The sequence below is a fragment of the Urocitellus parryii genome, chromosome 7 (assembly GCF_045843805.1).
Source record: "Urocitellus parryii isolate mUroPar1 chromosome 7, mUroPar1.hap1, whole genome shotgun sequence".
Taxonomy (NCBI): domain Eukaryota; kingdom Metazoa; phylum Chordata; class Mammalia; order Rodentia; family Sciuridae; genus Urocitellus; species Urocitellus parryii.
In genome coordinates this window covers 130,504,778-130,532,219 of record NC_135537.1, presented here as the reverse complement: position 1 = coordinate 130,532,219, position 27,442 = coordinate 130,504,778, and the positions used below count along the sequence as shown (strand labels likewise).

At 40.0% G+C, this 27,442-nt stretch overlaps 1 protein-coding gene and 1 pseudogene across 1 annotated transcript; both read right to left on the bottom strand.

Moving 5' to 3' along the window:
* Nucleotides 1-7,352: 7,352 nt before the first annotated feature.
* LOC144256238 (olfactory receptor 3A10-like) lies at nt 7,353-8,300 on the bottom strand. Its single transcript, XM_077801328.1, has one exon. The coding sequence runs from the start codon at nt 8,298-8,300 to the stop codon at nt 7,353-7,355; it is 948 nt and encodes a 315-aa protein (XP_077657454.1).
* A 6,667-nt stretch (nt 8,301-14,967) lies between these two features.
* On the bottom strand, nt 14,968-15,915 carry LOC144256144 (putative olfactory receptor 3A4 pseudogene; annotated as a pseudogene).
* Between the last annotated feature and the right edge of the window lie 11,527 nt (nt 15,916-27,442).

Below are 27,442 nucleotides of genomic sequence, written 5' to 3'. Positions count from 1 at the left end.
TGCCAAAGAGAATTTTGGTTACAAGGATTAAATGAGATGGTGTATGTAAAGCTTAGTTTCTAGCTGGTGATATGAAAGGGAAAAAATGAGGGCAGTTGTTGTAACGGTATAACAATAATAAAGCCATTCTGATTTAGGAATAGATGGAATGGAAGATAGACTACACACATACTTTTGGATTTATAATAATTTAATATGTCAAGGGAATTGATTGTTCACTTGAAAAAATTCTGTTAGATACATATATTATAAGATGTTTCAAAACAAATGCAGGAGGGATTAACATTCTAGGTACACAATCAACAGAAGGGACTAAGGAAAAAGATCAATAGATCTGACTATATAAACAGTTTTAAATTGTTTTTTTAAGGTATGGAGAATCATCCAAGTTGAAAGGCAAACAATGAACTTGGAGAAATATTTGCAGAAAATATGAAAAGGTTAATATCTTTACCTTCTAAAGATCTAATAGAAATATGTAGGAAAACATTGAGATCTCAAAAGACAAATAAGCCACAAACAAGCCAGGCATGGTGATGCACACCTGTAATCCCAGTGACTCAGGAGGCTGAAATAGGAGGATTGCAAGTTCAAGGCCAGCCTCAGTGAATTAGTGAGGCCCTGAGCAGGTTAGCAAGACCCTGTCTCAAAATAAAAAATAATAAAACGGGATGAGGGTGTAGCTCAGGGGTTAAGTGTCCCTGGATTCAATCCTGGCACCAAATATATATATTTGGTGCCAGGAGATATCTATATCTATATCTATATCTATATCTATATCTATATATAGATATAGATATAGATTTATATTTATATTTATAAATATATTTATTTATATGCCAAGAACATAAAGGCAAGTTACAAAGGACAAAAATGCAAACACGATTAACAGGAGAAAATACTCAGCTTCAGTAGTAAGCAGAAAAAGTAAATCAAAATTATCATATTTTGCCTCTCAAATTAGCAATGATTTAAAATAATAAAATACTGTGATGGTATGGTGAAATGGACACTGATTGTTTCCCAATGGAGACAAAGATGCCACCATCCAGATGATAGACAAAATTAGCAAGATGTATCAAAAGTCCTAAAATATTCATATTAACATTAAAATATCCACTTCATAATAGTAAAAAAAACCTGTTACATATTGAGAAATAAACTTCATAAAAAGGCAAAATCTCTGGATTTTAGAAGCCTACAAAACTGTTCTCTAGAAATAACACTTAATATATGACCCTCTCAGGAAAGATCCAATATTGTAAAGCTATCTATATCCCCAGATCAATCTATAAATTTAATATAGATCTGAGTAAAATCTCAATGGGAGAAAATCCCAGTTGCAAAATGATGCTATCTATAGTTAAACGGGAAGATAAAACATGTGAGATTAATCAAGAAGGTTTGGGAGGAGAGAGTCAGAGGACTCCTTCCCAGAAAACCAAGCAAATCCGACTGTGAGAAGCTGAGGGTGCAGTGCTGGAAATACGGTAGACCAACACAGGATGGTGGAGAATGTAAGGCTCAGACACAGACTAATGTGTATGTTGTTGTTGGATCTGGAATGTCCCCATAGGATCTTGTGTTGAAGGCTTGGTTCCCCCACGAAAGTGTTCAGAGGTGGGGCTTTGGAGAAGGGATCAGATCATGGGGACTCTGACCTCATCAGTGGATTAATCCATGGATAGCTGAATGGACTACTGTGAGGTGCGGTCTAGCTGGGGCAAGTAGGTCACTGGGGACATGTCCTTGGGATCTATATCCCTGCCCCACCTGCCCCACCCTCTGCTTCCTGGCTACCATTAGATGAGAAGCTTTCCTCTGTCACACCCCTCTACCCTGACGTTATGCCTCACCTAAGGCTCAAAACAATGAAGCCTGCTGACCATGGACTGAAACTTCTGAAACTGTGAGCCAAGATAGATCTATAAATCTTTCCTCCTTTAAGTTGTTCCTGTATTTTGGTCACAGCAACGAAAAGATAACACAGATATATATATATATATATATATATATATATATATATATATATATATATATAATTTATATATAATTTATATATACTATATATATAATTTGTTAAAAAGTGACACTTCAAATTATTGGAAACAATTTTGGGACACAAGCTAGAGTTAAAAAATATATAAAGGTGTATTCCTACATCATATCGTGTACTAAAATGAATTTGGATAGAAAAATTGTAAAATGTAAAATGTATAAAATAAAGTCATAAAAGAAATGCTAGAAAATAGGTGGTAATTTTTATAAACTTAAAATGAGAGCCACAACAGAAGTCATAAATATTTATCTGACTATATAAACTATCAAAACACCATTAGCATTAAAGAGATAAAACTGTACTAGGAAAAACATTTGCAGCATTTATAACAAAATGTCAATATTTTCATTAATATAAAATGGAAATCTCGGGCTTACTCATAAAAAATGTGAAAACTTAAAAAATAGTGCTTCATGTATCGCATCATAAAGATTTTTTGAATGGTAATATCTAGGGTTGGTTAGGGTTAGAGAAGTGGCCTTCTCACACTGAATTGAAAGGAAAGTCAAATAATACAATCTGTCTAGTTGAAGTTTGTCAAATTTATAAAACTCTTGAAAATTCCAGGAAATTGTGCAAAGGCCTATCAAAGTGTGGCTCTTGGTTGCGAAAAACTGGAAACCATCCAAAGGGTTAAGACAGGGCTTTGATCAAATAAATCAGGACACGGTTATAAAATGACAGCCATTGCAGACTATGAAGCAGATGGATTTATTAATATGGAATCAAAAAAACAAACAGCTTGTGATAGGAAAAAGAGCAGGAGAACAGGAGAGTGGGGTATGCTGATGAGAGCAAGAATGAAAATACCAATAACCAGGCAAAAAAGTCAGGAACAACTGGCTTCTATTTGCAGGAGGCTGGCCCAGGCCCAGGCCTTGTCTTTATGAACACCTTTCCCCTCCCCTCACCCAATGAGTCTTGCTAATGACACTACTGAAACCAGGCACTGTTAATTGGCTTCCTTCACTCTCCAAGGTCCCAGTTCCTTTCAGACTAAGTGCCAAAAGGAAAGTAACTCTTTCCTAAGAGGCCCTTCCCCCGGTCTTATTAGCAGAAGACAATCTGCAAATCCCTGGGCTTCCCTCAGCCCCTAGGCTGCCTTATTCTAAACCCTCATTTGGGAGCTAATTAGAGGATTCTGTTCATGGAACTCACAAGGACTTCAGTCCCCAATCCTGGCCCTGGCTGTCTCAATGGAAATAGTTGCTGGAGGAGAGACTCCTGAGGCCCTGCACAGCTGAGGAAGTTTACAAAGTTTATCAATTAGTTTCCTCTTGTCTATATATCAAAATATATCAGTTTGGGGACTCAAGAGATGAATCCCAGTGTGGGGGGAAGACACGGTGGTTTCTACAGGTCTGAGCCCTTCACTAGTTCTTTCATGGAAAGGCAGGCAAGTGTGGTACAAGGGCCACAGCACCAGCCAGAGGATTGGAATGACTATTATTTAGTGGATTGGGTGGATAAATCCATGCTCTACCTCTTATTAGAGAGAGAGAGCACAGACTGTAGAAATATGGTAACTCCTTCAACTAAAAATTGAATGGAATTTTAACAGCTATACGATACCTAACATCAACTCAATAATCCTAAGCTCAAGTCACTTAATCCTCAGAATAATCATTTCATAGATGAAAAAAATTAGCTTGCAGAGCTGACTTACCTGATATCATATGGCGGTATTAGCCCAGGATCCAGCTCTCAAAAACTATTCTTCACCCAATGCTGCCTTCACTGGGTGGCCTGATGCAGCAAGAGCCTGGGCCTTCCAGCTTGTTCCCTGCCACATCAAAGATTCAGGAATCATATTTACCCTTCCTGATATTCTGGCCTGGAAAAGCATCTTTAACTACCAAATAAATATTTGAGCCCCACTAGGGCCCTGCTATTTTTGTTGCCCCAGATTCCATGAATACAAACTCTAACAGCAAAGTTAAATACTTTCTGATCAATGTTCCAAGGCTCTTTCTTGAGGTCACTTCTTTCTGTTTCCATTCATTGCTGCCTCTCAGGCCTTCACATCTCTTCCTGGCTCACGGCTACCATATCCAATTTGGGCATCTGTTCAGTTGCTGATGCCCCCCAAACCAGGTCTATCCATCAGAGATCCACGGTGGTGAATTGTTGATGGGTTTATGTACCTGTTCTCAGCTTTATTGGTGAGAACTTTCCATTTAATTGCCCATAGTCACTTATTTCCCTCTGTCCTTTGGCATTTTGTGTGGGTCTGAGAATTTATCATGTAGAAGGTGAATGAAAAAAAAAGTCTAAAATTCTTGGAAGAGACTAATTTTATAAATACAGGAATTGAGGCTTCAAGAACTCACTAAAGTGCTTCAGACCTGGATTAGACTGGGGTCTCCATATGTCCTGTTGATGGTTTCTTCATTCAACTTTACCACCTTTGGTATTTCTGAGACTTGTTGCACCTAGAATCAGTATCACTCTGTGAATTTTGAACTACTCGGTGATTTTCTAAAGACAGAGAGGAGATGAAGACACTGGCCTAGAAGCCAGTACTTGGAGGCTGCTCTACGCTCTAACTTCACAGGCTCTGGCAAATCACTTAGCTTGTCTTTTGCCTTTTTTATCTGTGAAGTAAGGATTTAAAAAAAAAAGGCTGTCTTTCCTACTCTCTAATCCTGGCCCTTATTGTCACTGTGGATGACATTCAACTGTGCTGTTGCAAAATCCAAATGAAAACTTAGATTTTAAAATGCTTTATAACTACTGTTATGTGCTATTAGAACAGTAAGAGAAAGCGACCTACTGCTAGAGTTCTCCCGAATCCCAATAGCACTTTTCTCTGTGCTGAACACATGGTTAAGCTCCAGGTGTAGGCTGGAAGGGGGATGGAGGATGTGGGAAGTAGAATGTTTGCGACGTGTGGGTGCATCTCCAGGTAGACACATGCAAATGCTCCACTTCACAGGTGGGTCATGGGATGGCCTCAAAATTCACAGGTGTGTTGAGGACTGATAAGACGTGGAATGTGTTCCTTTGGATATGAACCATCTGAAGTTGGGGCAGGTGGACTAAAATATTGCTTTGAGTTCCTTTAACTGTCAGGAGTCTGAACCTACATTCACAAAGGGCACACATTAATCTCAACCAAGGTTGAACATTATCTTCAACTGGACTTACATAAAAAGAGTTAAAATAGGCAGTCGGGCAGAGGTGCGAGGGCTGCGTAGATGTTGAGGAGGGTGACAGATGAGGTTTGGTGTGGCATGGAGCATGAGATTTCAGTTTTCAGGCCAGGACATGGGGAGAAGCAAAAGATCCATTGGAAGTATTCTCTATAGAGTAGAGACAGTTTGGTTTAGCTTTCCATTTGGGAGAGGAGGGATGGACAAGATAACCACTTCATGTCTTTCCCAGGCCTCTGAATCCCAGGAAAATGGACACAGTGGCCTTGTAAAGGATGGAGAGGCCAATGAACTAGTTTTCTCAAAGGTGAGGATGACAACAAACACTTTGAAGGCTGGAGAGAAAACATCACCAACAACTCACTTTATCCCATCCCACACCTTTACCATTAGCACTTTTTAAAATCTATTTTATTTTTTTAAATTACAGTGCTTGGTGAAAAACTTCAGACAATGTCAGATAAATGGGATAAAACTCAACTTCCTTCTCCATTTCTCAGTGCCCTCCCAGTACTAATCCCCTCCACAGAGGGAATCATCACATACAATCTGAGGTTATTTACCAGGATGCTCTTCCCCCCATTCAGATGTCACATCACCATCACTTTCTAAATTTAGCAATATCTGCTAAATAGCTTTTCAGGTCAATAATGAAGTTCTTCTTTTTAAACAAAAATATGCTTTTTATTTAAATTTATTACATAAAACACAAATTACTCATATTTGCATAGCAGAGTTAGGAACCATTCGCTTTAGAACAAGAATTAAAGAAAGATAAACACTTTTGCATAACTTATGATCACTTATTTATTATTACTATCCCTATAATATTCTGCCAGTCTTTGGACACTATAAGATTTCCCACTCTGGTGCTCTGTGCTCAGCTTTTGCCAACTCAATGCTGTTTTTTTAATCCTTCGCAAGGAGACACTTTCTTCAGTTTTAGCTTCAAGCAGTTTTTTCTTAATTTTAAGGAGAACTGATAATGGGGTTTATGCACAGTCAGAAAAACTTTTCCCTATTATGCCAAATATAGTGATCATTTTGCTGCATCAGAAGAAAACTTCTTTTTAAAAAAATTTCCTTTTATATCTTTATATCATCCTAATATTGGGTCTTCTAGGGTGTTTTGAAAACATCTGGCAGTTTCACTGACCTCTGACAGAAGATAGGTCTCTTGTCATAGGTCATGCCTCCTACTATCAGTTAATCCACAAGACTGCTGGAACCTGGACTATCTACTAAGCTCTCAGCTGGGTGTTTGTAGGATGTGGTGTAATATAAGACATGGAAGCTGTCCTTAAGGGCTTGGGATCTAGTTGGAGAGAGCAAAGGAAGCTGCAAGAAATACCGAAATGATTGTGACAGTGTCTTTCTTTGTGAGCCACAGAGAAGATTAAGAGTAGTGACTCTAAGCAAAGGGAGGCATGAGTCACCTGAAAGAGCCTGTGGTTGAGAGACAAAAATCGAGTTGGAGGGGCTAGGAAGAAAAGACAGAGGGCCTCACACACCTGCGTAATAAAACGTCCTCATGGTTTTGGAGGAGGGTCTTGAGAATCAGCTCACACACTAGCATGTAAGTGTGTTCTGCCTACACCTGAGTTAGTTAGAAAATGAACGCTGGTTTGGGGAATAGGTGTCTGATGATCCTGTTTTGAAGAAGGTGTCGGCAGGATGCTCCGACAGGTACCAACACTCTGCTCCTAAAGTATGTCAAACCCCAATTTAACATCACAATCCTAGATTTATTTCTTAAAGAAGGAACTGGAAAAAAATTACCAAATAATATTTATACAAATATAGCTCATCTAAAAGTGGGGACAAGCATTTTTCTTTTTATTAACGTTTTAAATATGTCAGGTGAACAGTCATTAAATTTAAAACAGAAACCCACAAAATAGTTCATCTCTCATTTCCTGACCCACATTATAATTTTACTCCCATCCATCTTTAGTCCATTTTCTATCAGTAACTTAGATACTCTTTAAGCTCTTTAGCATTTGTCCTCCATCCAAGTCTACCTTGAACCATTAGAACCAACGCTAAAGATTTTCCCCTGCCCGCTCCCAGGCCTTCAGCCTAAGCAAGTTAGGTGGGTGATCAAGGAGGGAGGAAGGGACATTTTGATACTCTTGTCCGGCTCATGCTGGGGGCCTCTTCCCTGTCAGCACCCTCTTCAGGGCGCCCTGCACATCAGGGTTCCGGAGGCTGTAGATGACTGGGTTCAACATGGGACTGAGGATAGTATTGAGGATGCCAATCCCCTTGTCCTTATCCGAGGCTGAGACTGAACCCAGGCACATGTAACTGAAGAAGCCGGTTCCATAAAAGATACAGACCACAGTGAGGTGGGAGCCACACGTGGAGAAGGCCTTCTTTCTGCCCTCGGACGAGCGGATCCGCAGGACTGCAGCAGCAACGTGGGCATAGGACACTGAGATAAGGATCATGGGGATGACCCCCATAAAGGTGGCTCCCACAAACAGTAGCTGCCCATTGAGGTGGATGCTGGAGCAGGAGAACTGGAAAAGGGGAGGGAGGTCACAGTAGAAGTGGTTGACCACATTAGGGCCACAGAAGTCAAGCACTGATACAGCCACTGTGTGAGTCAAAGCATTGATGAAGGAGACGGTGCAGCAGATGCCCACCAGGGCACCCTGGACTTCACGGCTCATGCGAGTGCTGTAGGTCAGGGGCCGGCAGATGGCCAGGTAGCGGTCGTAGGCCATGGCAGTCAAGAGGTGACAGTCCAAACCAGCCAGAAGGTGGAAAAAGAAGAGTTGTGAAATGCAGGCGGCATAGGGAACTCTGCACTGGGAGGCCAGGAGACACACCAGCATGGGAGGAACGGTGACGGTGATGCACCCAATGTCCAGCAGAGAGAGGTTCCCCAGGAAGTAGTACATGGGGGTGTGGAGTTTGGGCTCCACAAAGATGGCAGCCAGAATGCTGAAGTTGCCCCCCACTGTGACTAAATAGGCAAAGAAAAAAATGACAAAAAGAATGGGTTGCAGTCCTCTATTTCCTGTCAGTCCAAGAAGGATGAACTCAGTGACACCTGTCCTGTTTCCCCAGGCACCAGGCTCCATAGGCCACTGCTGGAAGCTGTACTGAGGAGACTTATACCTGCCAAAGGTAGAGAGTGACACACAGTAGGCACATAATCTATGTCTATTAGATGGTGGAGTGCTCCAGCTAGAACATCTCCCAATCAGGAGGGATACCAGCCTACACTGAGGCCAGGTTCCTGAAGGTTCACCATGCCAGACATTAACACTTTAAGAGAGAGATGCCGGGAATCCCAAGAAAAGGGCCTGGAGCAGAGGGAATTATTCCAGGGACCCAGGACAGGAGGACAAGACCCCATGAAAACAAGAGACACGAGAAAGATTAAGGAAAAAGAGGAGCGGGAAGCAGACAGTGGGATTTGGGAAAATATTAACATTTTAAACTGTACACTCTGAGTGTTAAAATAAGCACTTCATTTTTTTTTTAAATTCTCATAAAAACTGTATGGAGTAACTACTAGGATTTCTATGTAATCAGGACACTGAGATTTAGAAAGGTTAAATAAGGACCTAAGATCATCAAACTCCTGACAGAATCATGTCTCAGGCCTAGCACTTTCTGCCTTCTAACCTACACTTTAATGCTATATTGCTTGGACATAGGTGGTTGTTGAGGATTTATGAATGGCATTGTCTATAATAAAGAAAATAATGGAATTTTTAAAGTTTTAGGTATCAGGATTTCTACAAATATTCAAGGAAATCGAGACCCCATTATTTTATCCTTTCATTCAATAATTATTTGTTGAATGTCATGGTATTCTGGGTATATTTTTCTAACATATTTATTTATGTATGTATTTTTTTAGTTTTAGGTGGACACATTATCTTTTGTTTTTATGTAGTGCTAAAGATAGAGCCCAGTGCTCATGCATGCTAGGTGAGCACTCTACCACTAAGCCACAACCCCAGCCCCTAGGTATATTTTGATGATCAACCTAACATGCTGGTCATGAGGTGTGGGAGGAAGAGAAGGTACAAAGATGATTTTAAGGTTCTTGGGTTGAGAAACTGGGAAGATGAGTTGTTAATAAATGTCACTAGGAAAACAGATGATTTTGTGCATGCATGTCAGGGAGGTGGGATCAAGAGCTTTTCCAAGGGAAAAGGGAGGAATTGAAGTCCTTGAGAGCTTTGAGGTGGCTTCCACTCCATCACATATATCCAGGTACCTGGATGATTGAGGAGTGAACCCTAGTGTGACTGGGAAGGGGTCTTCAAGGCCTCTTTATTTCTTTTTTTACATGTAAAACTTTTTATTAAACTATACAGTCCTTGTCTTGAAGTCTATTTCCTCACTGGAACCACTTGCTGCCTCTACAGCTACCATCAGTGCAGATGATGCTGGCTGTCTACATGGATTATTCCAGTAGCCTCTCAATTGTTCTCCAACTTCCTCTCTTCCCCTCCTCACACCATCGCATCCCTTCATGGGAGCTGGGCAGACATGAATATCACATCTACAATTTTTCTATCTGTATTTTTACCTAACATCCTGTAATGGCTCATTTGGTTGGTAATCTATAAAGACAATCAGGAATCAAACATGTGAAATAGGATAATAGATTTTAATATCCTTATGAGATATTTATGGATATTCTATTTCGATACAAAATTCAACAAATGATAGTTGCAATGTGGAATCTGAAAAACTCAACAAACTTTTCAATTTTAAACACATTAATGTATCTTGCATTTTTAATGCATGTTTAACCAATTACATGACTGTATCATCAAGTCCTTGGTCACTGGAAAGTATTGATTCACTGACCTACAGATCTTCCAAATATTGGCCTACTTCATTAAATAATATTTTTAAAAGACAACATTTTTCTCTACTGTACAAATAAAAAAATAAAATAAAGTTTAAAAAATACATAAAATACCAAAGGGAATTTCTGGAATGTCTCCAGGGACACATTAAGCCTGGTTACAGGCATAGATATTCCTCCTTTGACTAGACTACAGAGCAGCAGTTCTCCAAGTGTTATCCATGGAGAATTGTGAAACTCTGTGCATCACTCAGCCAGTTTGTGTGTTAAAATTATTTTCAAAATTATGGCTGTTTTTCACTGTGCTGATATTTGGCCTGATGGTACAAGATCAGCTGTGGGTGAAGCTATGAGTGTCTTAGCAGGAATCACAACACTGACACTGAACCTTGGTGTTTGTACTCCTCAGTACAATACACATGCAGAAAAAGAAGGTGTGGTGGGTGAGGGGTGGAGGGAGGCAGGAGCAGCAGCAGCCATCATCTTCAGTCAGGAATTAAAAAAAAACCACCTCAACCCTATGGTAATATATTTTAATACATTGACTGATTAAATTGAATGTATTCGTAAAGCATTTCTACTACATACTAAAGTGCAATTATCTAAGAAAAAATACTATATAGGCTGGGGATGTGGCTCAAGCGGTAGCGTGCTCGCCTGGCATACGTGCAGCCCGGGTTCGATCCTCAGCACCACATACAAACAAAGGTGTTGTGTCCGCCGAAAACTAAAAAAAATAAAATAAACATTAAAAAATTCTCTCTCTCTCTCTCTCTCTCTCTCTCTCTCTCTCACTCTATTAAAAAAATACTATGTGATTGTTTGAAATAAAAATCAAACAGCTAACATTTTAATGGAAAACTATTTTTATTTGGAAGGATGGTTGACAAATAAACTCTATTTATTTGTATTTCTGTATTTGATTGTGTTTTCTTAAAAATAAAACAAGTGAGCAAGTCCTCTAAGTAAACAACAGAAAGTACTTGTTGCAATGATAAAACTTGAGCTTCCAAGTAAAAAATTAGAATATTGAAATACTTGCATTTGACGATTTTCCAAACTTCAAGGCCTCCTTCTTCTGGTTGCTTGCATAAACTGGGCCACTCTCACTCTGTTGCTAACTAGTGTCTTTTTTCCCCCCCTCAGTACTGTCCCCTTTCTGTGCATCAAAAATCCAACCCTCAATTCTCAGGTCCAACTCATCATCCCAATTTCTTAAAGTGATTTTCCTTATTCAGCCCAATTTTTACTGGAACTTGCTCTCCTGTGACATCACAGACAACGGTAACCTCACTCATTCCAGTATTTCATATATGAAAAGGGATAAGAAGCATTAAGAAGAGTAGTTTGTCCGGAGTCATGAGAGAGCCATTCAGAATCAGTAGCACAAAACACAGAGAGTAGATTATGCTAATAGGCTACCATAGGTGAGCCTTTGTGCTCCCAACACCTCCATCCTCTCCTGTTCTACAAAAACTATTGGCCATCTATTGCCAGATTGATGAGAAAAGTCAAGTTCAAAAATATTAACTTGACTAAGGTCACATATGTCAGATTATGTTCTGAGAAGAGAATTTATTTATTTTCAGCCAATTCCTGCTGTCTGCCAGGGACCTTGCCATGTATATGAATATGTAGATTAGGTATAGATGTTCATTTCCCCTTCCCTTCCAGTGACTTAGAATGAAAACCTCATCATTATAGTTTCTACCATTCTCCTATAGATCAGGAAGAGGCCACCTGAAGCTCATGAGTAAGCAGAAGGCCTGGAGCTCTGGGCAGGCCCGTGGTGCACTTACCTTCCTGTGAATGAGCTGGACACCTGGGGGGTGGTTCTCAGAGGGCAGTGAGTGCCAAGCTGACCCAAGGTCGCCTGTCTCCAATAGGCTTAATAAAGGGAGCAAGGCAGGGGCCCAGAGAATCTGTCCCAGTGTTCTCTCCACTCAGGAGCTAATTAGCATTGAGAGGCCCAAACACCAAACTTCCCCAGAGGCTGCCCAAGAAACCAGAGACAGACAAACAACCTTAGTCCTTGAGGATTTCTCCTATCTGCCTAGTATTTTGGACTCTTAAAGAATCATTAGATTCATGACATCACTCCCGCCTCCTAATGTTTCCAAAAAGGAAGAAAGTTATAGTCAACAGATTGCAGATCTGGAAAAGTGTCACCAAAGAACTCATGACTTGTGGTGTCCAGAGAATGGGTTTGGAGCTCACACTGAGCCCCCGATAATAACTGATTTGGGTACATTTTTTTTTCTCATTTATTTTTCATATTTTTAAAAGTGAAAATTTTAAAGTTGGTTTAATTAATGTATAAATTTAATTGTAAAGTTTATGGGTTTGAGTAAAGATCAAGTGGTACTTATAGTACCTCCATCAATACAGACAACATTTCAATGATTCCCTTCAGGACCCTGGTGGCCCTTTGCCATCAGTCTCCCTCCTCTTCACACCTTAGCCTGTGGCAACCTCTAATCTCACTTCTGTCCCCATGGTTTTGCCTTTTTCAGAGTGTCATTGTTAGAATTTGGATGTGGATTGTCCCTCAAAGCTCATCTTCTCTTTTGTTGCTGTTTTCTTACCAGCTACTCTCATCTTTAAAAAAAAAAAAGAAACTTTTAAAAAGTTCAATACTCCCTTAATATTTGTTTCTCCATTGGCTACCTCAGCACATCCCTTCTTCCAATCATAGCTGAACTTCTCCAAAGAGTTGCCTTCATCTGCAGTCTCCACTTCCTGACTTTCCATTTACTGGATCCTCCAACTGCACCTGCTCCTACTCCAACCACCTCTCTCCGAGTGCCCTTGGAGGGGCCACACCCTGCTGGAATGGCCTCCTCCCTATCAACTTGGCAAATACCCAACCCATGGCTTCATCTCTATCTCCTCATTTATTAGTGAAGAGCACTTTAAAATTTTTTTTATTTTAAAAAAAAGAAATATGTAGATTTCAAATATCTTTATGTAAAAATAGCTTTCTACCCCTTCACTATACAAACACATACAATTAACTGAGCAGTGAGTTATAACATTTGGCATATCATTATCATTTGACAAGGACAGAAGTAATTGGTCATTGGAAGTGTTGATTTGTTCAGCTGCTTCTGAGTGCCAACCTGGCCAAATATTGTCTTGTGCCTTGGAGAATTTTATAGCCTTTCAACTACAAACGCTACTCACATGTTTTTATCTTTAGCAATTAGAAGAGTGTATACAGGTGAATGTACAGGAACACTTGTTGCAGCATTCAGATTATTTGAACCAATACAGGTTTACCAATAGAAGGTTATTAAGTCTATTTTCCTTCATTCAGTCAAAGGAATACTATGCAACCACAGAAAAAAAGATAAGAAGACCTATGTTTAATGTCATGGAAAGATGTTTGCCTATATTATTAAGGTTACAGAGCTTTAGATGTAGAAAAATTCTTTTTTGTAAATATATCTTATGAATAAAAAATTTTTACACATATATGCTATATATTCATAACCATTATCTATGAATGGTCAACTTATGGGTGATTTTTCATTTTTCTCTTTTGGTGTATGCGTGTTTTTTTGTTGTTGGTGGTGGTGGTTTTGGTGGTAGAGGGGATTTAATTCGGGGGTGCTTTACCACTGAGCCACATCTCCAGTCCTTTTTGGGGTTTTGTTTTTTTATTTTTCTTTATTTTGAGACAGGGTCTCACTAAGTTGCTTAGGGCCTTGCTTGCTAAGTTGGTGAGGTGGGCTTTGCAATCCTCCTGCCTCAGCCACCAGAGTCACTGGGATTACAAACACTTGCCACCACATCCAGCTCTTTTGTATTTTCTAACTTTTCAATAAATACACATTTTTTTGAATTATAGAAACCGTTGTTTAAAGCTATAAATTCAATAAATAAAATGATAGAAATGTGCAGACAGGGGCTTGCTTCAAGTTTCAGTCAGGGGCAACAAAGATCTCCATTTAGTCAAGAAGACTTTTCCATATGGGCCAAATCTCTTTCTCTAATTAACTTTTTTCAGATTTGTTTTTTGGTTGTCAATGGTCCAATATGAAAACATTTGACCTCTCTGTGGTTTTTCTAAACAGTACTTATTCTTTCAGAATTGACTTTTTTTTTTTTTTGGTACTGGGGTTTGAAATCAGGGGCATTTGGCCACTGAGCCACATCCCCAGCCCTATTTTGTATTTTATTTAGAGACTGGGTCTCGCTGAGTTGCTCCGTGCCTTGCTGTTGCTGAGGCCGGCTTTGAACTGGTGATTCTGCTGCCTCAGCCTCCCAAGCCTCTGGGATTACAAGCACACACCTCGGCACCCAGCTCAGAACTGACTTTTTAGATTCAGTTTCGTCTTATAGGTTTATTTCTTAAAATTGACATCCAGCAATACCTCAACCTGGACCAACTGCTTTGGAACAAATCAAATTTGTTAAGGAAATACAAACTTCCTAATTCACGTTTTCATGTTCCTTTTCGTATTTTTTAGTCTTTATTGTCCATCCCATCTCTTCACCTTAAGATACCCTTTCTCCTAGAGATTGTTTATTACTCTTTGAGAGGCAGTAATTACAGGTGTAGCTTGCCCTGGGTTCAAATCCCAGCTGTGACATTCATTAGCTTTGTGGCTTTCAGCAAATTATTCAAACCTTCTGAGGTTCAGTTTTATAAAACGCAGTTTATAAATCTGTAACCACTTCAAAAGGTTATGAGAACTGAATGAGCTAATAGAGTCCACTCACTGAGAACAGAGGCAGGCACATGGTAGTTATTATGGTATAAGGGATTATTCTCATCATTTTGATTGCACCTTCCTTCCTGAGCCAGTCTCGGACCCCATTCCATCATACCCACACTCTACTTCCAGTAGGGACAATACCTGTTAGAAGCTTAAGTAGAGCAATGCATTTGTTAAGACCAGAGGCAGAGAGTCTCACTTGGGGGGCAATTTCCCTGTGAGCACCCTCCGCAGGGCGCCCTTCACATCGGGGTTCCTGAGGCTGTAGATGAGTGGGTTCAGCATGGGGCTGATGACAGTGTTGAGGATGCCAATGCCCTTGTCCTTGTCCGAAGACTCCACAGAACCCAGCCTCATGTAGCTGAAGACGCCTGTCCCATAGAAGATGCCCACCACAGTGAGGTGGGAGCCACACGTGGAGAAGGCCTTCTTCCTGCCCTCCGCAGAGCGGATTCGTAGCACGGCAGCCACCACATGGGCATAGGACACCATGATGAGGACCAAGGGGGCCACACCCATGAAGGCTGCTGCTGCAAAGAGCAACTGCTCATTGAGCTGGGTGCTGGAGCAGGAGAGCTGGAAGAGCTGGGGGAGGTCACAGTAGAAGTGATTGATCACATTGGGGCCACAGAATTTCAGAGTAGACAAGGCAACAGTTTGAGTGAGTGCATTGGTGAAGGAAAAGACACAGGACATGCCAGCCAAGGCCTTTTGCATCCCCCAACCCATATGGGTGTTGTAGGTCAGAGGCTGGCAAATGGCCAGATAGCGGTCGTAGGCCATGACAGTCAGCAGAAAGCAATCTGTCCCGGCCAGCAGATGGAAGAAGAAGAGTTGTGAAAGGCATGCCCGATAGTGGATGGTTTTGTTGTGGGACATGAAATGCCTTAACATGGCAGGGACAGTGACACTGATGCTCCCAACATCTAGCAGAGACAAGTTTCCCAGGAAGAAGTACATGGGGGTGTGGAGTTTGGGTTCCATAAAAATGGCAGCAAGGATACTAAAATTACCACCAATAGTCGCTACATAAGCAAGAAGGAAGACGACAAAGAGGATGGGCTGTAGAGCTGGAGTCTCTGTGAGGCCCAGCAGGACAAACTGGGTCACAAGTGAATCATTTCCCGAGGCTCCCAGATCCATGACTGTCTTCCACCTGCAGTAGATTGAGCAAAGTTTGAAGGCACCAATGGTGGTAAAAGGAGAATGAGATCTTTATAACAACCATCAAGTGTGACAATGTCCAGGAGAGTAAAGACACACAAAATTTAGGGAGGAGAAAGTTAAAGATTGAGCTATAATAAGAAAAGGCTTGATAAATCTGACTCTTCATGGGCAAGAACAGAGGCATTGGACAGCCACAAACAGAGATAGATAAACTGATATAAAAAGAAGAACAAGGGTAACATTGAGTTACAGGGACAGACAATTTTCCAGAGGCCAAATTTCCAGGAAAGAAACCTCAAGTCTGCAGGTGGTGGCATTGTGATAGTTTGGGGTACATAGATCCCAGAGGATGAAAGGGAAGCTTTGGGAGAAGGGGGTAGACACGGTGCCTCCAACCTGCATCTCCAACCTCTACATATGAATGTCATCATACAGACATCCCTTGGTAACCTCGGGAGTTTGGTTCCAGGACTCCTTGGATACCAAATCCTGCAGATGCTCAAGTCTCATAGATAAAGTGGCATAGTCTTTGCATGTAATCTATGCACATTCTCCCACATACTTTAAGTCATCTCTAGATTATGTATATTACCTCTTGCAATGTAAAAGTCAGTAAATAGTTGTAACACTGTGCAGTTTAGATAATAATGACAAGTAAATCTTCTCTACAGGTTCAGCACAGATGCAATTCTTTTCCAAATATTTTTTTTATCTGTGCTGAGTTGACTCCAAGGATATAGAACTCACAGAGACAGAGGACTGACTATGAGTGATGGTAGCAGTGAGGTGGTTCCTGTGGCCCAGACTATTAAGTGATTAACTGGTGAAGCCATGAGCCTCCACCTGAACTCCTCAGAAAAAGGTAAAAATGCAGTGATAAATCGGGAAACTGCATGAAGACACATCATTGAAGACATTTCCAGCTCCAAAATCAGTGACTGACAGCCTTTTAGATTTTCTAAATAGTCAGATTGTTTGCATTTCTCCTTATAGAATCTAGGAAATTTGGGGTCCAAAGTACTGACATTTTACTGAATAAGAATCTAAAATGATCTTCGAGAAGAGTGAAAGTTTCAAGGTTTAAGCTCTCAGGTGATGGAGCAGATACAAAGTTGAGCTGCCTCACTGGATACGCAGTTGATCTCTCCCAGAAGGAGTGTTGAGTAAGAAGAGAACCAGACCCCAAATTCCACTCTGCTTCCAGTTCTACCACCACTTAGCTTTTTGCTCTTCTTTCTACTGAATCGAATCACTCATCATGTAGTATCATGGGCTTAATGACCAGATAAAGCCACAGTTACAGAGCCATGTATGATGATCATGTGTGGGAGCCACTGCTTAGCCCCAAAGTGGCCACCCCAACAAAATACCTGGTAGCCTACATCGACCTCTGCCTGAGGGGGTAGATACTGAATTCACTCACCTGGAGCCTAATTCACATAGGAAATGGCTTGAGTCAAAGATCCCCCAGGGCAAAAGGAAAGAGCAGAAGGACACATCTGGAGGAATAGTGTCCTCAGGTCCATAATGGGTCAACTGCCATCTGCAGGTATGACCTTTACCGCATGGACATGTTCTTACCGTTACCTCCAACTCAGTCTCTCCAAGCTGAACTGCCCTCTTTCCAACCTGATATGCCCTTCATGGAACTATTTTGGTAACAGGCTTGCCATCCTCTCAGTTAGTGTGGCTCAAAAACTTAGTCTTTGCTGACTGCCTCCTTCTGCCCTCTCACAATCAAATACCTAAGTCCCACTGGAGTTTTGCAGGGGAAGGAAAAGCTAGTCCGGGGTCCAGAGGGAGAACTTCACTTTCATGGAAACTCAGTTGTGAGTATGCTGCAGGGATGGCACTCACCTGGCTAAGAAGACTTAACTGGCACTTCATGGGCAAAGAAGAGGGACAGTCATGCCAGCCCAGTGGACCCCACAGAAGGAGAGCTTATAAAGGACCAATAGACACAGAGACAAACAACTTGGCTGACGTCATTTTCACATTGGGATTTTTCTTCTCCACCTTGTTACCCCTTGGAGGCTTCAGAAATAAGTGTCTTCAGGGGACCCAGAACAGGTAAACATCTGCCTTTGCCAAACAGATAATGATCTCTAGTAACTTTAAAATTTTTTTGAACTTTCTCAGTATTTCCAGGTACAACTTTTGCAGAAAAATTCATTTATTTTACATATGTGGTTTTATGCACTTATTAAGAATCAGCATTCTTGGGCTGGGATTATGGCTCAGCGGTAGAGTGCTCACCTACCACGGGCGGGACCCGGGTTCGATCCTCAGCACCCCCTTAAAAATAAATAAATAAATAAATAAATAAATAAAGGCATTGTGTTGTATCCATTTACAAAAAAGATTCTCTCTCTCTCTCTCTCTCTCTCTCTCTCTCAAAAAAAAAAAAATCAGCATTCTTATTCCTAGCATTTTATAGTGTTAAAATGAATCTCAAAATCTTAAAGTCTAAAAAGTCATGTGGTGTTGGGGGCTAGAATTGAGATTTGGGGTTTCTGGTTTAGACTAGCCTGTCATTTCAGAAGAGGAAACTACTTGAGACTCTTCAGCTTTGTTTGAAACATGGGGAGAAGTGGAAGGTGAAGTCTGGGAAGAGATCTGCTCCTAGTGCATCCCTGGAACAATGTCCTCTCCAATGTCTCACAAGTTTACCTCACATGATATGACCATCCTCGAATCCAGCTTGTCTTCTAGTCTCATACAAATGTCTTCCCTTTTTCTCTGCTCTCATTGTACAATCTAGATCCTGTAGCATCTGATTCTAGATGTTTTCTAGCCTCCTGTCTCCAACACCATAAGGGCAGATAAAGGTTTAGAGCATCTACTAGACCAGGACCACCCTATTTTTACTAATTCCTGAAAGTGACTTTAGGCAGCAAATAACATTTTTAACAACTCCTTGTTCATTAATAAAGATTTCCCACTGGCTTGAGGCTGTCATGGGCCAAGAGACATTAATAGGGAATTAGGATGAGTTGAGATTTCTGTTGACAGTTATCTGTGGAAGAGGACCTCTGGGTTACAGAACCCAAATGGAATGCATCATATGTATTTCCTTCCAACGGACTAGCAAAAGCTTTGTTTACTTCCTAGACATTTCCATTTCTCACACACTGTTAGCCCAGGAAACTCTATTCAGGAAGAGCTGGTGCAGGTCTTCTGTCTTCTAGGAAACCATCCATAAGCTTTGGGGTCTGGGCCAGGTAACCTTCCTTTATAGGGTTACAGCAACCTGAAGGCAATTGCATGCTGGTGACCCTGAATTATGCCCATCCCAGACACTACTCTGTTTGCTCTAATACCTATATGTGGATATTTCTATCTGAAGAACTCACAGGGACCTCAAGAAGAAAAAGTAAGAGTATATCATGTCCCCCTTTTGTACAAAATATATGTGTGTTCATGTGCACACACCCAAATAGAACCACACAACTTATGGTGGAAGAAATTACAAACAAAAAAGTTGCAGAACACAATGGTCCCCTGCACTCCTCCTATCCCACACAGAATGAAATCCAGGGTGAGCATCCCTAGACTGGATACACAAAGGCAAGCTTTTCAGTAGAGAGGCACTCCACCCCCACAAACACCATGCATATTTATAAGAACTGAAAGTGGAGTGGGAGCATGTAGGCGACTGGCACAACAGCGGGTGCTCCCTGGATGAAGATAGAACCTTGTTAAAACGGGGAGGCTCCAGTGGAGCTCAGCCGCCATTAGTCCACTCTTCCACTGAGCTGCTGGACCAAATTCTTGCTAAGCTACTAAAAGTGAAGAAATGAGTACCCAGAGCTCCCTGACCTTCAAACAGATGCTACTCCTTACCTCTCTTAATGGAGACGGGAACGTTCCATTCATTGATTGAACAACAATTAATTGAGTCGAGCCATGTGCTAGTCAAGACATGACCCAAAACAGACATGGTCCCTGCACACATGGAGCTTACCACCCCATGAAGAAGTCAGGTGTTAACGAGTTATCCCCTGATCACTGTGTCTCTGGATGCCATGAGTGTTTGCACATGGACACACATCCACACACATGCATTTTAACATTTTGTTTTGCTTAGAGAATACAAGGGATTGCGTAAAATTTTATTTTCAGCTTTCTTAAAACACAATCCTTATATTTGAGCATAATTTAATGTACTATTCTTCAAAATGTTATGACTTTCTGGTACGCTATAATTTGCATGTGCCAAAATTTACTTGGCCAATTGACATTTAATTTCTAATGTTTCACTATTATCAATAATAATGAAACCAAGTCTTTGCATCTCTGATTTTTGTCCTATGTCCTGAGAAGTTACTACCCATTAATTTGTGCACAGACCTTTCTAATATACTAACAGTCCACATTCACAAGATCACATTCCTATTACCTTGTGACAAAAGTAAATAATGACTTAATTACTTGTATTCTATGTAAGAGAAAGAAGAAACACGTATTCTTCTTATCCCCTACTTATATTATTCATATTCTTTTTCTGTATCTTTGTTTTAAGAGAGTTTTAACTGGTGGCTTGGTTTTTTATAACTTTATTGGTATTTTTCTTAAAGAGAGAGTTGGGGAGAGAGAGAGAGAGAGAGAGAGAGAGAGAGAGAGAGAGAGAGAGAGAGAGAGAGAGAGAATTTTTTAATATTTATTTTTTAGTTCTCGGCGGACACAACATCTTTGTATGTGGTGCTGAGGATCGAACCTGGGCCGCACACATGCCAGGCAAGCGCGCTACCACTTGAGCCACATCCCCAGCCCTAACTTTATTGGTTCTTTTAGCTATACATGAGTGTAGAATTCATTTGGATACAATTATACAAGCATGAAATATATTTTATTCTAATTAGTACCCCATTTTTATAGATGCACATGATGGTGGGATTCACTATGATATATTCATATTAAAACATAGGAAATCATTTCTGATTCATTCCACCGTCTTTCCTTTTTCTATCCCCCTTCCACCCTTTCCTTCCCCCTAATGTACTAAATATCTATTCTTCCCATCTTCCCCCTTATTGTGGATTAGCTTCCATAGATCAGCAAAAAGTTTCAACCTTTGGCTTTTGGGAACTGGCTTATTTCACTTAGTATGATAGACTCCAGATCTATCCATTTACTTGCAAGTGTCATAAAGTCATTCTTCATTATGGCTGAGTAATATTCCATTGTTTATGTATAACACATTTCCTGTATCCACTCATCTATTGAAGGGCAATTTGTTTGGTTCCATAGCTTAGCTATTGTGAATTGAGTTGCTATAAATATTAATGTGGCTGCATTAATGTGTACGCACTATAGTATGCTGATTTTAAACGCTTTGGATATATACCAAAAGGGATAACTGTGGCAAATGGTGGTTCCTTTCCAAATTTTCTAAGGAATCTTCATACTGCTTTCCAGAGTGGTTGCACCAATTTGCAATCCCACAAGCAATGTATGAGTGAATCATTTTCCCCATATCCTTGCCAATATTTACTGTTACTTGTATTCTTAATAATTGCCATTCTGACTCAAAAAACTTAGCACCCCAAAAACAAATAACCCAATCCACAAATGGGCAAAGAAACTGAACAGATACTTCTTAGAAAAAATATAAATGGTCAACGAATACATGAAAAAATTGTATCTCTAGCAATTAGAGAAATGCAAATTAAAACTACACTGAGATTTCCTATCATTCCAGTCAGAGTGGCAATTATCAAGAATACAAGTGACAATATATGGTGGCTTTTTTGTAAACAGAGGTATTTTAATTCATTTAACTATGAAGGTAAGTGGAAAAGACATTTACTTGGTAAACATGGCAAATTCAGAGACCTTATGTAATCATGTAGTAAAAGGAAGCAAATTCCTTTGAGTTTTTAGGCAATGTAATCTATATCAGGACTTATGAGGGTGATGATGAAGATAACAGCAACAGATGATGATGATATAATATTTACTTATAGATGATAGGGATGTGGATTTTATTCGAGAGCATGAGCTTACCACAAGCCCACACTTCAGGTCCCAGTAGTGCTAAAAGATTCTAAAATGTCTGTCTTTCTGATTAATTTTCTGTTTGACTAACCATACTTTGCCCCATTCATTTTATTTTTAATGTTTTTCTTAAATACAACATTAATACGAGCATAACAATATTACATACGCAGTGGTCCTCTTAGCTTGAGACTCAAAATTACCTTACCTTGGGATTCAGACAGACCTAGCAACACTGGGTCTGACCAGGGTCAGCAGGCATAGCCGGGGTGGGGGGGTGGAGCTTCCCTGAAGAAGGCAGACTGGGTTCATAAGCCCAAGTCCAATGACAAGGCATAGAATGCACCAGAGAGAGCTCATCTTCTGGTGCCAGTCCTCTCTATTCTGCTTCCCAATGCATGCTGGATTCAAGGAAAAGAGTTTCAGTTACAAAACTTACATAAATGGTCTATATTGTGGGGACAAGTGCATGGAGTACTGCATACATGGCATAATTAAGGGTGTTTGAGTGGCAAACCACTCCCCCATGCTAGGTGTGTGAGTGGCAGCCCACTTACCCCATAGGCACAGCCATGAGAGTGAGGCCATGTGTTGCAGTCCCTGTGCTTGCTCCATGGTCCACTCCTGTGGGGAGCCATTCTCACACGTGATCGGGTGCCTCCCATTAAGGGTCTGAGGCACTTTGGCAAAAGTCGAAGTTTTTCCCGGCCCTTTCCTGATGAGAGAGCCCATCCGTGTGGGGGTGTGCCTGACCACTGACCCCGGGGACCCAATCACTGACCCTGACCTTGGAGTGCAGCCCCCCCTCAACCTTCATTGGATGGAATTCTCCCCTGAATCTCTTGTTCCCTAATAAAAGGCTAGTCCCCGGCGTGCTCGCTCTCTCTCCTGCTAGCCCTGAGTAATCCCTGCTGCCCTGCTGGGCGGCTAGAGGAGCGAACCAGAGAGGGGAGCCGTCTCGGACTTAGCAATAGAATTAAGGTAATTGAGTCGTGTTTTTATTTCGATCTCGTCTAACTAACTTTATGCCTAGAACCTCATTAATGAAGCCACTGCGCAGGCCGCGTGGTAGACACTCCTCCACTAGTCACTGCAAGCACAGTTAGCAGAAATTGCACTGGTGGCTGCCTGTAATCTGCTTAGCTACTGCCTGAGTATATATACATGGTAACTGCGCAATAAAATCAGACCTGCTACTGCTTGGTCTCCAGAGGTCTTGATTAGCAACTCCGCAGACACACTCCCTCTACCCTGTTCCCTGGACCTCCTCGATGAATGAGAGAGAGCCCATGCACTATATGAGTCACTAGCCGTTCTCTTGGAGTGCTTATCTCACTCCGACTTGTTTGTGTGGCTCTCTATACCAGTGCCTACACTGCTGTTCACTTATTTCCATGGCTGCATCTCATTGTGCTCAGTGTTCCATGGTGGGTCATTTCTTTTCTGTTTGAAGGTACTCTGCTGCTGTGAACATTTTTTGTACACATCTCCTGGTGCACACATACAAGAAATTCTGTAAGGTCTCTAATTAGGAATGGAATTAATGAACTCAGATTTAAAGAAAAAACCCCACAAATCATTTTCCAATGTGCCCCTCACATATGATGAACTTGCTGGGACCCTCCCAGCATTGCCAGGTTTGTCTGAATTCCTAGCTAAAGTAATTTTGATTCTCCAGCTGAGAGCACTACTGCATATGCAATACTGATATGCCTGTATTAGTGCTGGATATATGAAATGCAATTAAAATAAAATGAATGGGTTAAAATGTATACAATCAAACAGAAAAATAATCAGGAAGAGAGACATTATAGAAAACAATTTGAGGGCTTGGGTCATGGCTCAGCAGTAGAGCACTTGCCTAGTACATGTGAGGCCCTGCGTTCGAGCCTCAGCACTACATAAAAGTAAATAAAATAAAGGTATTGTGTCCAACTACAACTAAAAAATAAATATTTTTTTAAAAAAGAAAACTATCCTGTTGACATTGCAAGATTTTGGGGTACTTAATTGTGAAATTAATAAATTACTATTTATTTCCTTGGGGATTTCTCATTGTTGTTGTTTTTTCAAAATGGAAATGTTCATTGATTTTTAAATTTTTCATTAGGAATTGCATTTATGAAAATGAAAACAAAACAAACTTTTAACAATAGAAAATTAAAATCAAAACCCTTACTTTCTCTGCCCCCAATCTTCATAATTCTTATGAAATAACCACTGTTAAAAATTTGATGTTGGAAATTCATAATAGCTAAATTGTGGATCCAACCTAGATACCCTTTAGTAGATGAATGGATAAAGAAAATGTGTATATATACACAATGGAATATTACTCAGCATTAAAAGAAAATAAAATCATGGCATTTGCAGGTAAATGGATGGAGTTGGAGAATATGATGCTAAGTGAAGTAAGCCAATCCCCAAAAACCAAATGCTGAAAGTCTTCTCTGATATAAGGATGTTGATTGATAATGGGGATGGGGGTGAGAGCATGGGAGGAATAGACAAACTTTAGGTGGGGCAAAGGGGAGGAAGGGGGCATAGGGGTAGGAAAGATGGTGGAATGAGATGGACATCATTACCCTAAGTACACTTATGAAGACATGAATGGTAAGACTCTACTTTGTGTTCAACCAGAGATATGAAAAATTGTGCTCTCTTTGTGTAGTATGAATTGAATTGCATTCTGCTGTCATGTATAACAAATTAGAATAAATAAAATTAAAAAAATTTTAGTGCTGGACTAGGGTTGTGGCTCAGCAGTAGAGCGCTTGCCTAGCATGTGCAAGGCCCTGGGTTTGATCCTCAGCCCTAAATAAATAAATAAAAGTATTTTTAAAAATTTGATGCTTATTCTTTTAATTTTAATATATACATAAACATGTTAATGTATCTTTATGTCAATAAAAATTGTTTACATTTATTTCATATAAATAGGGGCATGTTATGTCATGAATGTTGTTTACATAGTACATGATAGGTAGATTCTTTTACCTGTCAAATATCTAAAAACTTACCATTTCCATTTTAATGGTTGCCAAGATTTAATTTATGAGTAAACCATAATTTATTTAGCCATATGATAGAGTTTAAATTGCTTTTAGATTTTCTGCATTATAATCAATAACATATAGAATATTCTTTAGAATAGTGTAATTATTTATTCATTCATTCATTCAGTTTTGGCACCAGGTTTTGAACCCAGGGGCACTGAGACACATTCCCAGCCTTTTTTTAAAAGTTCTTTTTATTTTTAGACAGGGTCTCTCTAAATTGCTTAGGACTCACTAAGTTGCTGAGGCCAGTTTCCGCTTGAGATCCTCCTGCCTCAGCCTCCTGAACCACCAGAGTGTTTTTATTATTCTGTAAGAATTTCTATAAGTTCTGATATGTAAAATTTCTGAGTCGAATAAAGTAAAATTTTAGATTTTTATATATGATTTCCTCTTATCCTACAAATATTCCGCACTATTTTATTATTCCAGTGATGAATGAAACTGCTTGTTCTCCAAGTTATCCATTTGATAACTGAGGCTGTTATAAATAAATTCTCCTAATTTCTGATAATATAGTGGTTGAAAAATACTGTTTATTATTTGATATGTATTTTTTATGATCACATAAAGATGAATGTATTTCCAAATATTTATTGTTCGTGGATGTGGGCTGAATTGTGTTTCTCTCAAAATTTCCATGTAAAAAAAAAAATTCCATGTAGAAGTGCTCACCCCCAGCATGATTTATTTAGAGATACAGTCTTTAGAAAGGAATTGTGGTTGAATAAGTTTATAAGGGTAGGGCTCTATAGAACAGAGCTATTGCCTCATAAGAAGAATATCTCCACCCCTCCTCTCTCTTTCTCCTTGTCATGTAAGGAAGTGGTAAAAGGGCAGTTTACAAAGCAGGAGGAGAATCTTCATCAGTATCTGACCATGCTGACACACTGATCTTGGACTTCCAGCTTCCAGAATTGTAAGATAATACATTTCTGCTATTTAAGCTATCCAATCTATTGTATTTTGTTATGGCAACATGAGTGGACTAATGTAATTCATTTGAATTTTTTCATTGGTAATTGTCTTTGCATGTCCTTTGCCTCTTTTTTAATGGATCATTATTTTTTTATAGCCTGTGTGGATATTAATCCTTTGCCACATATTTTGCAAATAATTCCACACAGTCTCCCAATTTACTATTTTTCTTTTTTTTTGTTTTTAATATCTTCCACCAAATTGGAAGTTGTGTGGTAGTTTCCCACACTACTAGTTATGATTTCTTTCACTGAGAATAAGTAAGAGATATAATGGAAGAGCAAAAGAGTTACACTGAAGATAGCCGCTGGAAGTCAGATTTAGTGCTATAGGTGGCTATTATAGATGGTACACAGGATGCTATTACTGAATAAGGATGTCTTTGGTTCATTCTGGAACATATTCCATGATTTATTTGGCAGCAATGGTTACCACAATCAGAAGCTAAAATTACATTGGTCAAAAGGAGCTAATGGAAGGATGTGGAGAGTAGGTTGGCAAAGATATTGAGATTATATACCCTAACCCTCGATTTCCTGTGTGTCCTCAGGTAAGTTACTGAATTAGTTTGAACTTCAATTTATTTATTTATAAAATGGGAATAATAAAGGTACCCACCTCATAGAATTGTTGGAAGATTTGATTGAGATTTAACACAACTAAAGAACATACTTTATATACGGAGTTAGGAAAAATCATGCTGTGAATGGATAATTATGAATGTAATGCATTCCACTATTGTCATGTATATAAGAAATAAAATAAATAAATAAATAAATAAATAAATAAATAAATAAATAAAGCACATGGTATAGTGCCAGGTGCATAATAATATGCATGTGGAACATGCTGTCAGTTGTTAATAACATTATTGATGGCTTCCTACTAGGGATGTTGTGGATTACTTCATTTAATTCTCCCACCAACCCTAAGAGGGGATATTAAGTACATTTCACAGATAAGAAAACTGTGGTCCCAAAGAGGTCAGCAGTTGCTAATAAATAGAAGTCAGATCTATCCATTATAAAACAGGTTTCCCACAGAGAGTATGCTACCTCCCGGGGTTGGGTGGATAAGTAGTTGTTTGAGAAGGGGCTGAGAGTCTGCTCTAATTTCTCCTCTTTCATCATCTCTGTCATCAGACTCTAAATTTCCAAGGGCCTGGCCTGGAAAATCACAGTGAAGAACAACTTCATAGCTGTCCCCTCCCCCCTGTCCCCTGCCACCAGCTTCTCCTAGCACAGCACAGTGCTTCCCCCACCTCTCCCAGGATCATTATGTGGCTCCCAAGACACAGTCCCTCTGGCCCTCACTAATAGGCCCTGGGTGGGATACACTTTGTTCTTGGGGATTTATTAAGAGTTTGAAGTTGGAAAAGACCTCTCCCACTTTTCTCTTCTTTCTTGAGTATCCCCCTTATTCCCAGATCCAAGGCAAGTTTCTTCTTCATCTTCAGGTTTATGAGTCATTCT

Coding starts and splice junctions, on each gene's coding strand:
- LOC144256238 (XM_077801328.1), bottom strand. CDS start 8,300: ATGGAGCCTGGTGCCTGGGGAAACAGGACAGGTGTCACTGAGTTCATC.